The 16187-nt window shown below is 38.8% G+C and overlaps 1 protein-coding gene across 1 annotated transcript in view; it reads left to right on the top strand.

Moving 5' to 3' along the window:
* SEMA5A (sema domain, seven thrombospondin repeats (type 1 and type 1-like), transmembrane domain (TM) and short cytoplasmic domain, (semaphorin) 5A) overlaps positions 1-16187 on the top strand; it is a 372837-nt gene that overhangs the window by 54404 nt on the left and 302246 nt on the right. The window contains exon 4 of the mRNA XM_011978059.1: positions 13168-13213. Within this exon, the coding sequence (XP_011833449.1) occupies positions 13168-13213 (46 nt within the window). The remainder of the gene's footprint in view (positions 1-13167; positions 13214-16187) is intronic.

The raw sequence follows: 16187 nt of genomic DNA, 5'->3' as shown, positions 1-16187 counted from the left end.
CACAGTTGTCTGAATACCTTGCACTAAACCCCTTGACTTACCATTACAGTAATTCTAGATATCAGCAGATATGTCTGTATAAGTGTATGTACAACAAATAGTACGGATTTCTGATCATTTCAGTGTATTATTTTGAACCATTTGTTTGGCTAATGGTTTGGATTTACAGAACTAAAGATAAAATAGGAAAGATTAACTTGCTGTTTTTATGCTTGGGCTGAATTTGCTTTAAGTATTCAGAGCCCTTAAATGATAAACTTAGGTGCACTGAAATTTTAACAAGTTTGTTTGAACATTTAGAGATTCAGGAATCAAGTATCACCAGACTTCCAGCAGCTCTCCACTTGTGGGTGGGGGTGGCAAGGGAGGAAACTTTTGTAATGTTCTTCCCAGAAGCAAGACAAAGAGAACGCCTCTTGTTGATGGAAAGTCCCTAGTTAGAGGTTAGTTGGTGGTTTCTCATTGGTTAAATCTCAAGTTAGACTTTAGTTAGGGTTTCGTGTCTGACTGGTTAAGCTTAAGTTTCCTTTTACTATTTACATTGAGTTGAACTTTGGTTTGTTTACATAGGAACTCAAGAAGTGAAGACTTCTCAGTCTAATGGCCTCCCGATTATTTTAGCATAGCATATATTCTTATAAGATCACATAAAATAAATGGTAGGTTTCTATTTAATGAGTTTCTTTTTTAAAAAATGACTTTATCTCTGGTTCTAAACAAGGGGGATTACTTTTAAATTCACATAAAATTTGTTTTAAACAACTGGCCAATATCATTATTTTTCGGTGATTATAATTCTTGTTTTTACTTGAAAATTTTACCTGGGAATTACTCTGTTGGAGGCAATATATAATTAACAGGGAAACTGAAGATGTTTATCAGATCAGTGATTCTGCTTCCAGTAGCCACACTTATTCGTCTTTTCCAAAGGATATATTTTAGTCAAGTTTACACAGTTAAAGGAAATACATGCTGAGTGGTATGAAATCAGAGATTAGCAGTGAATGCAAAAAGGAGTAGAGTCCCATTGTGAAAAGAGATCCGAGGTAATGCTGATTTTCACGTTGTGTTTACATTAATTATGACTTAGGACAAGCAGCTGGTGATGGAAAAGGAACGGTGCTTTTCATCGCAGTCTTTTTTATCCTCTTCCAATCAAATTATGAACCTCCACTTTAGGGTTTAAATGTTTCCGCTTCTCTGTCCCTTACCTTCTCAGGGCTGGCCCCTATGCACAGGTATGTCCTTAAAGATTCTCTGGGCTTCTCTCCTTCTTCTACCTGTTCTCCCCTTTCTTCTAATTGGCTTATTTGATTAGTTATCCAATATATGTTAAAAGGTCTCCTTGTTGTCTGCTGGCTTTGTTACCTTTTGTCCAATATTTGCCAAACATTAGTGTTCTTAAGTATTAGTTAGGGCATTTGTTCAAAATTAAGAGCCTTCCCAGCTCTGCTGATTTAGGTGGCTCAGGGTGTGTGCTTTTAACAAACTGGTGGCCGACTGACATGCCTGGGAAAGATTTCTAACCATTTTGTTCCTTCTGCTATTGTGAAAAAAACAAAAACAAAAACTAAAACAAAATAAACGAATCTGTATTTTTTTCCCTGCTTGAGTTGGGAGAATATCGGCCTGGTACAACAGTTACCTATTTAGTTATAAATAACTAAGAACATACAGTTGGTCTTCCCTGGGTTCTGCATCTGCAGATTTAACCAACTACAAGCCTAAAATATTTGGAAAAATGAAAAACAAACAATACAACAATGAAAATCATACCAATAAAAACAATATGGTATAACAACTATTTACATGTATTACGTGCTAGATATTATAAGTAATCTAGAGATGATTTAAAGTATATGGGAAGATGTGCGTAGGTTATAGGTAAATACCAATCCATTTTATATCAGGGACTTGAGCATCCATGGATTTTGGCACTCGAGGTTGTCTTGGAGCCAATGCTCTGGGGATACCAAGAGACAGCTGGAAATAAATAAATGTACAAAGGCTTCCTATTTCCCAGATCCCATGAACAAACCAACAAAGGGCTTTGATAATAATTGAATAACTTATTTGCATGTGCATGTGCTACAGACTAAGTAGTGAGAGCTTTTCTCCTACCCAGGTCCACACAGAGTTCATCCAAATGTATTAGTTCATGTAGTTATTCTTTCAAGATTCTGTGTTCATCAAATATTTATTGAACCTACTTTATGCCAGGAAGCATCTTAGGCATTAGAGAAACAAAGATGAAGCATCTTCTCTACCTGATGAGGACTTTCTAGTCCAGCACAAGGGTTGAAAAGCTGGGGCCCCAGAGTTGCCTCCTGTTTTCATAAATATGCTTTTATTGGCACATAGCCACACCCACTCATTCACACATCTTCCGTGGCTGCTTTTGACCTAAAACTGCAGAGATGAGTAGTTGGGACATAGACCACAAAAGCAAAATATCTGCTCTCTGGCCCCATAACAAAAAGTATGCTGATCCTGGCCTAGTGGGTGAGATAGGGGCACAAGCAATTCAATTTTCCAAGGGAAGTCTGAGTAAAGGGTCCTGAAAACAGCAAGAGTAAAGGGATATGATGGTACATGGATCTGAAGAGGCTGCATTGAGAAGGTGCTCCTCCAACTGGGCCTGAGTGATACGTGAGGAATCTGGCAGGGAAGACAGAGAATCACATGGGAAAAGTCAGAGATTCTGATGAGGCTGAAAAGTGCTTGGCTCTGTGGCACCTGTTGGTGACAGAGAGGGGGAAGTAATTATAGGTGAAGCCCTGAGCATTAGTTGGGGTCAGATTATAAAGAAGTTTAGACTTGGTCCTCTAGGCTCACTGCAACCTCTGCCTCCTGGGTTCAAGCAATTCTCCTGCCTCAGCCTCCTGAGTAGCTGAGATTGCAGGTACCTACCACCATGTCCAGCTAATTGTATTTTTAGTGTTGACAGGGTTTTACTGTGTTGGCCAGGCTGGTCTCGAACTCCTGACCTCAAGTGATCCACCCACCTTGGCCTCTCGAAGTGCTGGGATTACAGGTGTGAGTCACTGTGCCCGGCCAGAATCTTTGATTTAATCAAGCTCCCATTGCTCTGCTGGCTTGGTAAATTTGAGAACCTCTGCTAAAGTCATTGAGAAGCCCAGGAGATTTCTACGTTTATGTATTCAAATAATCATGTTTGCATTAGGAAGATATGTCCACCATATTGTGTGCAGGACATGCTAGAACTTGCAGAATTTGGAGCGAGGCATGGCAGTTGCGGGTTGTGGATCAGGTGAGCGTACAGGGTGCTTAAACTTAGGCAGTGATGATGGAATTGGAGATGAGAAGCCAGATTTGAGACATGTTTCAGTGCTGGGTTTGACAGCAATTGATGGCCAACAGAATGGGTTGGCTGGTGGCAAGGATCAAACCATTCAGTGAGTTTTGGGAGTGTGACTGGGATACAGCATATGGGAGAATGAGCTGTAATTCTTTGATTATTAGAAGATACATGAGAAAAAAAATCTCAGATTTGTATGAATACTGAAGATAACCTAGAAAATTAATTGTATGTGGAAATAATTTAAAGCATAAATAGTCCTAGGAAATCACAGGTTAAAGGAACCATAGAAATACTCAGTTGGCATTTTTTTCAAATGAAAAATTATCTCTGTTAACTGAAAAATGGAAAAGAACAAATCATATACCCAGTGGACCCACAAAGACAAAAGTCGAGAGTTAAATTTAGAGCAATAAGTCGTCATCTGTAATCCTCACAGCACTTAGAGATTTGCAAGTAATAATTAAAGCATAATAAAATGTAAACTATTAGTGTAATTATTAACAATATTGATTAATAACTTTTACCCTAAATATATTTGTGGGAAAATATTTTTCTGATTTTATATCTCTGAGATTTGCTGGCAGCATTGTTCTAGTTATTGCATGCCATTAAAATGTATCTTTGTTATTTCATTCTACTTGCTAAATAATAAGAGGCTATCCTTCTATTTTTGCACCTTTTAATCTTGGTATTTAAATATATAACAATGCTATTAAAATGGTTTGATCTCAGTTTTAATGTGTTCTTTGAAATTTATTTCTAATAACCAAGACTTTTAAGGAGTTTGAAATGGTCTTTCTGGGATAGGGAATGAAAGAAGTTAATATGATTCTGGGAGAATGGGTACTGGACACACACAACAGCATTAACAGCAACAAAAATTAAATTACAGTTATCTTGAACTTTGTATAGCCTGAAGAATACATATTTACTGTTTTTGAGGAGGGTAGAGAAAATTCTGATTGAGGAGATAGCTAATCACATGACCATATTATAAATTTGTCACCATACTTTAAAATATTTTAGAAAAAAATTCACAAAAGAATTAAAAACTGTAATTTAAATGTGATCTCACTATTTAAATATAATGTTATACTGTTTGGAAAGGCTTTGTAATTTTGACATTTAATTATCTTCTGAGAAACCCATGAAAAAACTACATGAAGCAGACATTTTTTTAGGATGGTTATGACCACAAAATTAAAAGGCTCCTAGAATTTGCTTATAGTCGACCAGCATAATGGAAAGTCTTGGAAATCACAATTATAGATAGGTTGGTGAATTGGTGAATTATATGAGTTGGTTACATGATTAAATTAAATCATTATATTCTTTAAAGTTACTGATATGATCACGATGTTAAATATTTACATTTAGATAATCAAACTAATTTTACAACAACATTTTATGTTTTAAAGGATATAGTTACTATTTTTCCTTAGTTTATTGATTGATTGATTGATTGATTGATTGAGACAGAGTCTCGCTCTGTAGCCCAGGCTGGAGTACAGTGGCAGGATCTCTGCTCAGTGCAACCTCTGCCTGGCATGTTCAGGGATTCTAGTGCCTCAGCCTCTCGAGTAGATGGGATTACAGTTGTGCACCACTATGCCTGGCTAATTTTTCTGTATATTTAGTAGGGGTGGGTTCTCGCCATGTTGGCCAGGCTAGTCTCAAACTACTGACCTCAGGTGATGTACCTGCTTCGTCCTCCCTCATGCCTGTAATCCCAGCACTTTGGAAGGCTCAGGCAGGTGGATCACCTGAGGTCAGGAGTTCGAGACTAGCCTGGCCAACACAGTGAAAACCCATCTCTACTAAAAATACAAAAAAAAAAAAAAAAATTAGCTGGGCATGGTGGCACGGACCTGTAATCTCCGCTACTCTGGAGACTGAGACACAAGAATTGCTGAATGCCTGCAACGGAGGTTGCAGTGAGCTGAGATCCTGCCACTGCCCTCCAGCCTGGGCAACAGAGTGAGACTCCATCTCAAACATAATTTGTTATCTTCAAAAGTCTACCAGTGCAATTGAAAATGTGGGTATCATGTAGGATGTCACTGTACTTGAAAAGTTCTATGCCAGTTAGATGTTGACAGCAGTGAGGATGGAAGGAAACTGGCAGTGAGGAAAGTATTGTGGACTGGAAGCTGGTGCAGGGACAGGAGAGACTAGTCAGCTCTCAGACTCCCCCAGCTGGCTCATGGGCAGTGTATGTTTTGTCTCCAGATTGTCTCATGATTGGCCTTGGTCTAAACTTTTATTAGACAACAACAAATGTTTCTGTCAACACTGTTAAAACGTCTTTATACATTTACTTGGCTTCTGCCTTCATTTGCTCTAGTACAAAATACAAATCTACCTTCCTTAATTCTTCTTTTCTCAGTTATAAGCAAGCCTCTAACTCACATGTTCAATAGGAACTTGTAATTTTTTTCTTTGATTTTATAGTCATATTCATCAGAGACCAGTTGAGTTATTCTAAGAGAATGTCATTTTAAAACACCTGTGTCTTTCATAATTTATGGAGGTCAAAGTTAAGTTTTATAGTGTCTCTAGATGAAATGAGTCGTTTAGTTAATATGCTCATGATGGCTCAACCTTTTCTTTAATGCTGGCTGCATTTTATTACTTTACATGAAGATACAAATGAACTTCATCTATTAAGGTCCCCACTGCTCCCTCTGAGAATATATTGTTGTGCTTAGTGATTTGTTTCTAATAGGCCACTAGGGGAAGTGATGGGACCCAGGAATGAGTTATTCAATCCTAGAGTCAGTAAGAAAGAAACTTTGGTGAAGACGTAGAAAACCCATTCAGGTGTCTAGTGGGGAAACGAAGAATGGGCTTTAATATTGTGATTTTTGCATCTGCCAAATTTAATAGCTTTGTGATTTGAATTATTCAGCCCATTGGATCTATGTACTCCTCATATATTATTACTCCTAAAAGGAATCTGGTTTATTGCACGTGAATGTGCAATGTCAAATTTTATTCCATGGCATTTGAAAAAAAAAAAAGTAGATCCATACCAAGGGAAGAAAAACTCATATTTTTATTTACTATAGCCACAAAACTGAACTGTTACACTTTGGCAAACTCTTACTTTTCACTTTGGTGATGACAGGAGAAAAATAGAAGTATAGAATCATTCCCCCAAGCTATACAACTAATACATTCAAAGAATCTAATCTCTTAACCTCTTGCACCACTGCCTTTTTCCCTGAAGAATGGCAATAGTCCTTATTACTACCTATTTACATCTGGGGTGTTATGAAGATTAATGAGATCACTTAAATGCTTTGGGTTGCTCAGAGCATTGCCCTATTAGGGAGACTGACCCTACGTGCAACATTTGGTTAGCATTTACAGTTGGCCAGGAGCCAGAAGCATTACTTCTTCATGTTGGAAAGGCTGGTGGCTTTTCTCGTGAACCTCACACATACTGTTTTCCCTCCTCTGTGCTCGCACAATTGCAAGATAAAGTGATTGCCTCTTGTGTAATACCCTGGAGGACAGCCACTTGCAGGCTTCCATAGATCTTACTTTAGTTTGTGAGTAGCCCAACACCAGGGAATATCAATTTTTTATCCCCTTTAGAAGGTTTTCTTTCTTTTTGTAACCTTTAACTTTGTAGGTCATTGACCTAAACTGTGATGAATCAAGCTGTCTTGAGAGATTTCAAGTCCCTCATGTTGCCAGCTGGCTTGGAATTTTTCCTACGGCAAAAATGCATTTGGAGTTGTACGTGGGGCCAAATAGTTCGAGGAAAGAGATTTGAGAATAGCAGAATCCACACTGTGTTTTGTCAGATTCTACTTCTTGGGATGTGATTAGGGAATTCTACAGCTGTTTTACTTATGGTTCATCTTTTAAAATATTGTTTAAAATAGCTGAAAATTGTAATAAGATAAGGTGAATACTAAATTGTTTGTGTAGCGAGGCATTTGACTACTTAGGTTTTACATGGACCATAGTCATTTATTAAACTAATATTTAGGCCAGGCGCGGTAGCTCACGCCTGTGATCCCAGCACTTTGGGAGGCTAAAGCGGGAGGATCACTTGAAGTCAGGAGTTCAAGACCAGCCTGGCCAACATGGTGAAACCCTGTCTCTACTAGAAATACAAAAATTCGGCCTGGTAGCACGTCCGTATAATCCCAGCCACTGGGGAGGCTGAGGCAGGAGAATTGCTTGAACCTGGGAGGCGGAGGTTGCAGTGAGCTGAGATCACACCATTGTACTCTAGCCTGGGCGAAGAAGCGAGACTCCATCTCAGAAAGAAAAAAAAAAAATTAAAAGCACCTACCAACTCTGTGCCTTAAAAATCAAACAAATAAAAAGCAACAAAAATATAACCAATCAACTGGCATGAATATACACATTAAATAGATGTTGATCTGTATAAGACGATAAATAGTTCTGACAGGTGGAGTGTTACAATTTTTAAGAAAGCTTCGTCAGCTGATTTTATTATTAACAAATACATAAGTACTTATTACATAAATTTATACTATTAAAGAATTATTGTATCTATTTTATATGTTGAGGTTTCTTTTAAGATTATTTTGAAATAAGTTACTCAGTTGTGAAAAATAACACATGAAAAACACTTCTCAGGAAATGATTTAAATTTGCCATAATAAAAAGATTTTTGTTAGATGGCCATTTATTCATAGAACTTAGGCATTGTGTGTGTGTGTGTGTGTGTGTGTGTATATATATATTTATTTATTTTTTTGAGACGGAGTCTCGCTCTGTCGCCCAGGCTGGAGTGCAGTGGCACAATCTCAGCTCACTGCAAGCTCCGCCTCCCGGGTTCACGCCATTCTCCTGCCTCAGCCTCCCGAGTAGCTGGCACCACAGGCACCTGCCACCATGTCCGCCTAATTGTTTGTATTTTTAGTAGAGATGGGGTTTCACCGTATTAGCTAGGATGGTCTCGATCTCCTGACCTCGTGATCCGCCCGCCTCGGTCTCCCAAAGTGCTGGGATTACAGGCCTGAGCCACCACGCGCGGCCGGCATTGTGTATATCTAAACATGGTCATAGTCTTTTGGGAATTTGTTGTATTTAAATACATTGAGATAATTGTATAGTTTATCTCTTTCATTTCATAAGTTAAGAAATAGGGCTATTTTTAGAATTAGGTACGGACAGGGAGTTATTCAGGCAAAATAAAAAGGGAGAAAAGAGGTGCTATTTAAACAGCCATATCTGTAGGCTCAAACTGTTCTCCTCATGGGGAGACATACATCACAGCCAGATCACAGTCCCAGAGGTGAAAATTGATGGCCTAGGATCAAATTTGTTATTAGCAGAACTAAGACTTGAATTTTCTTAAAATGGTTTGTAAATGGTCCTGTAAATGACCAGTGAAGATATGAAATACTCATAGCATAAGAGCTGTTGCTGTGTTTGCTTCTGTGGGTGTGCATGTTTGGTGCAGGTGAAATTAGGAAGGGGACATTGAATGACTAATAGGTGAGGCCACGAGGCGTAATGGGACAAGGGACATTAAGACGGGAGGCTTGTTTCTAATCCCAGGACTTTCTCTGAAGCCTGACACTATTGGACAAATCTCACTGCACCTCTTAATTTATAGAAGTTTCCTCATCTATAAATCGAGGGGTATATACTCTTTCGTGACAGCTTAGTTCTCGATTTCTTAGACTCTATATTATTAGATTAAAAATATGAGAATGGGGTAAAATAATCACCAATTTTTATCTTGCAACCCAGAAAATACTAGAAAAAGAAAAGTTCAAATCCTCTGGTGCTTTCCTTCCTGGGGTATCGGATGTGGTGATGGTGATGGTGGTGGTGATGGTATTTCATAGTCAGCGTGCCCCTCCATCCTCTCTGCCCCTTCCTTTCACCTATTGACTACCTCTGCCATATTGATTTGTTATTGCTTGTGAGATAATCGGAAGGGCACGATAGCTCTCAGGTATTTGGAAGGAGAAGAGGTAGATGGTTGAACTCCACTAGCAATGTTTCTGGAGAGGAGGGGTATCTTACAGCCCATTGGAAGTTGAGAAGCAGAAAACTAATGATCAGAAGAGTTATCTTTGCTTATGGAGATGTGGACTGAGAATGTGGCATATTTTTTATTATAAGGCATTATCTTCTTCTGTGGAAAACACCTGAAAACTGGAAGCAGGTGTTGCATACGGCAATCTCTGTGTCCTCCACTCCCGACCCAAGTAGACAGAGAGCTCTTCGCTTGAGCTGCACAGAGCTCTACAGAGCTGCAGACTCTGCTATCATCTTTTCTCAAAGGGCCTGACAGCATTTCCAGCTCTTCTTTGTGTATGAGAGCTTCTTTTCAAGAAAGTTTCCGGAGACAGATACCACAGTGTGAACGTAAATGTGCACACGTATGTGTGTGAGTATGCAAGAACGAAGGAACCATGAGATATCACCAAAGCTCTTAGGTGATTCGTTTGCTAAATGAATGAGTTTCTTTTATTGGAAATATTTACTGAAGAAGTCTTTCTTAAAATTGCCAGTGGGTTGAAAAGGGGTAGGATGACTGGATTCCAGGACCAATGACAAAATAAACATAGAAGCTGGCACCATTAATTGATGCTTACAGTAGGTCAGACTTCATTCTAAGTGTTTTTCTTAGATTTAAACCTCACAACAACGCTAGGGGATGGGTTTGATTATTAGCTCCATTTTACAGATGCAAAGACTAAGGCGTAGAGAGAAATGCTTTCTTCCTGAGATTGTATAGAGGCAGAACTCCAGCTTTTGCATGAATATTCTTAATCGCTAGGTAATACTGCCTCCCATAGCAAAGGGGCAGCCTCTTGAAACCAGAAAGACAGTGAGAAATATGTGGGAGTGGGGAGCTGAGCTGCCCATAGAGGCGATGGGTGTGCAATGCCAGTGATTTCCCTGGTGCCGCTGTGTACTAGTCTGTTCTCATGCTACTAGAAACACCGGAGACTGGGTAATTTATAAAGAAAATAAGTTTAATTGATTCACAGTTATACATGGCTGGGGAGGCCTTAGGAAACTTGTAATCATGGTGGAAGGTGAAGGGGAAGCAAGCTTGGGCCTTCTCACGTGGTGGCAGGAGAGAGAAATGCAACCCGGGGAAATGCCAGATGCTTATAAAACCATCAGATCTCATGAGACTCACTCAGTATCATGAGAACAACATGAAGCAACCCGCCCCATGAGCCAATCACCTCCTACTAGGCCCCTCCCTGGACACATGGGGATTATGGGGATTAAAATTCCAGATGAAATTTGGGTGGGGACACAGCCAAATGATATCACACGTAAGCCCCACTTCTGAAAGCCTTGTCTGTGTGTGTGTGTAGATTTCTCACTTCCCTTAGAGGAGGTGTGCTGGTTTCTAGGTCACATTGGGTGAAAGCTTGGCTGATGTTGAGATGCGAGTCACCCTCCAGTGCCAGCTACCTTGGCTGCTTCAACATACTCTTCTGTGTGTGCACCAAGTTCACATTTGTTCCTCTGAAAACGACTTTTTGTTGTTGTTGAGACAGGATCTCTCTCTGTCGCCCAGGCTGGAGTGCAGTGGCAGGATCGTGGCTCACCGGAGCCTTGACCTCCCAGGCTCCATCGATCCTCCCACTTTAGCCTCCTGAGTAGCCAGGACTACAAGCATGCATCACGACACCTGACTTATTTTTGTGTTTTTTCTTTTTTGTGGAGATGGGGGTCTCCCTATGTTGCCTAGGCCTGTCTAGAACTCCAGGGCTCAAGTAATTAGCCCACTTTGGCCTTCCACAGTGCTGGGATTACAGGGCAATGTGCCTGGCCTGCAGATGACATTTCTGTTGGAGTCCTAGACTCATGGCGCCGACTAAATCAAAAGACTTTCCTGTAATATTCCCTCCCCTCAGAGGTATCCTTTACCTGGTTTTTCATAGAGGGCTGCAGCGTTATAATAAAGGACAGGGGAACTTTTCCTGAAATGGCTTTGTGATGGAGGTGGCGTGTGCCAAGCAGTGCTTCTGGAAGCTTCTCTTGGGGTATATCAGAGGTGAGACTGGAAAGGTAGAAAGAGTGTGGTAAGGAGACTATTGCTGTGGTTTGGGGGAGGCCGTTTTCACTCAGTTTAGAGAGGTGGTATGCCCATGTGAGGGGGCAAATTGTGTGAAACCTGAATGCCCGGGAAGCAATGCCTAGATTCATGAGATAACTGAATGTGAGCCTGGTCCTCTTTCATCCTGCAGCTGTGTGTACATGTGCTTCTGAGTGCCAGCTTGCATGGGGGCTTCGTCCTCCCTAACTCTGTCCATACCATAGGGATGTTTCTTGGTCATCTCAAGGCTATACCCTTGGGCCACTTTGGCTGTCACTTGTCACTTCTACTGGGACATATGTCCAACTTATATATTTACCCCCTCCCCACGATAGTGAAAATAGTCAACATTTATGTCTTATTGTTGTTGTAAAATTTCTCTCTTTGTTCCATAGAAGTGACCTTGGACAAACCCATTATAACAACATCTTTGGCTTCTTGGAGATCCCGCCTCATGTTCATTTGCATCTTAGTTTGTTTACCTTTATGTGCCAGCATCTTCTTGCCATTATTATTTGTACTGGGGCTGACTTTCTCCTCCCTTCCTCTTTGGGGTGCTGTTGGTGCACATCCCTGCCCCATCTTCCCATTTACATGATGCCAGGATTTCAGTTAGAGGCTGAAGCAAAGAATACTGAGGGAGGTTAATGAGTTATTTCTAAAACCTGTAACACTAGAGTCCAAAGCCCGGTGTAACTAATCTGTATTTTTTTTCCCTGTGCTCTACTGATCTCCATTGCATATTTCACTGTTCTTCCCCTTCTTTGTTGAAATTGATAGTTTTCTTTTCTCTGATTTCCTATTTTGCCCTTGGGCAGTGAAACTGACTCTTTGAAGCCCTTGATGTCATCAGTTTCCGTTGGTTTATATTTCTTTCTTTTCTTTTTTTTAAAACCAAATTCCATAAACTGAAAATTATATTTTTATGTGTGTGTGTGTGTGTGTATATATATATATACACACACACTATTTATTTATTTATTTTTGAGACAGGGTCTCACCTTGTCACCCGGGCCAGAGTGCAGTGGGGTGATCACAGCTTACTGCAACCTCCACCTCCCAGGATCAAGGCATCCTCCTGCCTCAGCCTCCTGAGTAGCAGGGACTATAGGCATATGCCACTATACCTGTATAATTTTTGTATTTTCTGTAGAGACAGGTTTTGCCATGGTTCCCAGGAGCCTGGCAACCTCCACCTCCCAGGATCAAAACATCCTTCCGCCTAAGCCTCCCAAAGTGCTAGGATTACAGGTGTGAGCCACCATACTGCACCCAAGTTCATAATTCTAAACTTTTATTACATACTGAATCCATCCTACAAGGTAGAGTACTGTGAACCTCAGAGCATTGCTTGAATTCAAAATCTTAATTATAAAACATGGTGAATTTAGGTGATGATTAAAAAGGAAGACCTATGAGGGATGTTTTTACATCGTCTTGCTTAAGTGAAACTCGGTTTCAGAATGGAATGCCCATGTCCTTTTATTTATTCCATGTAGATCAAGAGAGTCAGTTAATGACTTACACTTACCGTAATTATGTACAAACACACCCCACTTATTCGTTAGCTTTCTCACCAATCTCAAATGTGTATTTGTTGACATCTTGAATTCCTCTTTGTACTCTAAGATCCAAGGAAAGTAGTGCTAACCATATTCTTAGAAAGAAGATGCTTTTGAAGTCAAAATTATTATTTTATTTTCTTTGTTCTTGAAATTTTTATAAACTCTTCACTTTCTGGGATCGATTAAAAATAAAACTGCTCTCTTTTTATATTTTGTAGAAACTACCTCTTCAGGTTACAGCTTGAGGATCTGTCTCTCATCCAGGTAGGTGCAATTTATTTTTCTCAAGCTTTCATTTTCCATCCCAATTAACTCACTGTTTGAGGAGATGAAGACAGATGTATGTAAAGGTGTTAATCCAGGCTGAGCAGGGGTTCATTTCCTCAGCGGGTCAGGCCTCAGGACTAAGGCTGCCCTACTTGTTATGAGTCATCACCTCCCTTAATTCCCAATTAGCCTTTTCCTCCTGCCAGGTGGCCCTCTTTGTTCCATGGATATGATCCTGATTTATCCTTCCTTAGATGAGAGACCATTCAAGGAACATTACCTCAAAGCCTGGATGCATTCATTTCCCCACAGCAATCATCGATTATTATTTAGATGCATCAATTTCTTGTAAAACAGTTTTGTTTCCTCTTTATAATTTATATTAACATAAATATGAATACTTGGGTTAAAAGCTAACTCTAACAAAGAATAAAGGGAAATAGATCAAAATGAAATTTACCTCCTTCTGTTGTTGCGGTTTGGACAATGGACCTGAGATCTTGTGCTTACATGAAGTATTTATTTTAGTAGCAGATCTGAGTCACAAAAGCCCACTTTTCCCTCTAGTCTTTAAAAAGTGTCTCCTAGAAAATAAGAGAGTTAAGACACAAATATCTTCTTCACCAAGATTCTGGAACTCCCTATGGACCATGCCAGAATCTTTGGGCTGTGTAGAGTTTGGAAAAAGTTCTTCAACCCATTTTAGTCTCACTCTCATGTACTAGAGCTCTAAGAAGTGATTGGAGAGGATTTTATATTATTTTATTCTCTCTTTAATGCTGCTGCTTGTGAGCATTCGGGGATCTTCAGAGCTAGATTTTAGTATTAGATCTATCTTTTACTTTAGCAGGGTGTTAAAATCAGCCAATCCCATGATCAAAGCTAATATTGATTAAAAAGCAAGGGCTTTGAAGACACATGGACCTTATTTGTGATCTAGTTCCATAACTTTCTAGGAATTATTGGTTCCTCATCTGTGAAATGGCCACAGATCACTACCAACTCCATATTAGCATGGTAAAATATAAGTAAGACATTCAAAAGAGATAAAACATAGCAATTTATCAGTAATTTTTATTGTTTTTGATTTTTTAAAGTGCTAATAATAATAATGTCCATTGTAATAGTTTAATCACAATTGACAATAAATTGTCTTTCTACTGCAATTTAGTATATATCTGGAGTCTTTCATTGAGCTAATTGAGTGGTAAAATTATGAATTTATTATTACGGAATCAGAATGATCAGCGATTTGAAGACATTATTTTCGGTGAAATAAGCCAGGCACAGAAAGACAGATACTGCAAGAGCTCACTTATGTGTGAAATCTAAAAAAGACAAACTCTTAGAAGCAGAGAGTGGACTGATGGTTTCCAGGGGCCTGGAAGGTCAGGGAAGGTGTTAGGGAGATGTTGGCCACAGGACAAAAAATTCCAATTAGACAAAGGAATAAGTTAAAAAGATCCATCGTATGACATAGTGACTATAGCTACTAACAATGTACTATATGCTTGAAAATTGCTAAGAGAGTAGATTTCAAGTGTCCTCACAACCTAAATAAATAAATAAACAAATAAAGGTATGTGAGATACTTGCATGTTAAATAGCTTGATGTAGCCATTCCACAACGTATACATATATCAAAGTGACATGTTGTACACTATCAATATATACAATTTTTATGTGCCAATTAAAAAAAAGCGATCAAAAATTTAATCAAAATGCCATTTTAAAGATTGTTTTAGACAGCATTTTCTAAAATCTGTATCTTTTAGTAGATAGAAACTACATATATTCATTTTGATTCTCATGGTATACTCTCTGGCATATCACATGTGTTAAAAAGTGAGCTTGTGTGTGCACAAGCATATATTTACATATACACATTTATTTCCAAATTTACTAGCTCTGTCAGCTGAGAGGGTTTAGAAGTATTGTCTTAGTAGCAGTGAACACACTTCATACACGTTACTTTGTTTCTAAACTTAATTCTCCATGAAAACAGATGAAGGATTTCTTGAGAAGTGACTTAATTTAGAGTTGGGCAGGGAGAACTCAGATAAGACTGGAAGAGCTTGTTGTTTCAGAAATTAAGGAAAATATTTAAAGAATGATGAGGGTGTGTCACAAGAAACTAGGAGCCAGCTTGAAGTGAGCTCACTGAAGAAATCTGGGACAGTTTGATTGTCAAAATAGATAATGCCAGTAGTAGATTATAACACATTGAAAAACATAAGAATCCATGAGTAGATACTAACATAAAACATAAATGAATGAGTAAACACATGCCAACTAATAAATATTGAAGGAATAAATTGATTAGGAGATCATTATTTGGCAACCATTATACTAAAAATTGACTTAGGCAAAAGTGATCAATGGATGCTTAATTTATGGGTCAGAGTTTGATGACAGCCAGAATATTTTTATTAATAGTAGTCTTAAAGTACTTACCTATATGATACTTATTAATTACAACAGGAAAACTTATAACTTGATAGTAAAGAAATCTGGCAAATAGCCCATGACCAAATACTCAAAGATCAAGGGGAACTTCACCAGCAATGGGACGGAGTTCAGTAATTTGATGCATGGAGGACACAACAAGATGTCCTTGATATTTCAGCCAAAAATTATGACTACTAACCTTATGAGGAACCATCAGATACACTGAGGGACATCCTACAAAAAAAAAAACTGGCCTCTACCCTTCAGATATCACAAAGTCATGAAAGGTATGAAAAAAGAATAATAAAGAGCTGTTCCATCACAAAACTGAACAAATAGACATGGGGTTCAAACGCAATACTTGACTCAAATTGAATCTTGGAGCAGATATATTTTTTCTTACTCTAAAGGACATGATTGGGACAACTGGAGAAATTCAGATGTCTGGATAAGATAGTAGAAATGTATTAATATTAATTTGTTGATTTTGATAACTGTAATGTAGGAGAATGTCACTTTTTTT

The sequence above is a fragment of the Mandrillus leucophaeus genome, unplaced genomic scaffold (genome assembly GCF_000951045.1).
Source record: "Mandrillus leucophaeus isolate KB7577 unplaced genomic scaffold, Mleu.le_1.0 Scaffold188, whole genome shotgun sequence".
Lineage (NCBI taxonomy): Eukaryota > Metazoa > Chordata > Mammalia > Primates > Cercopithecidae > Mandrillus > Mandrillus leucophaeus.
Note: the sequence above shows the minus strand (reverse complement) of the source record. Positions and strands in the feature narration are given on the sequence as shown.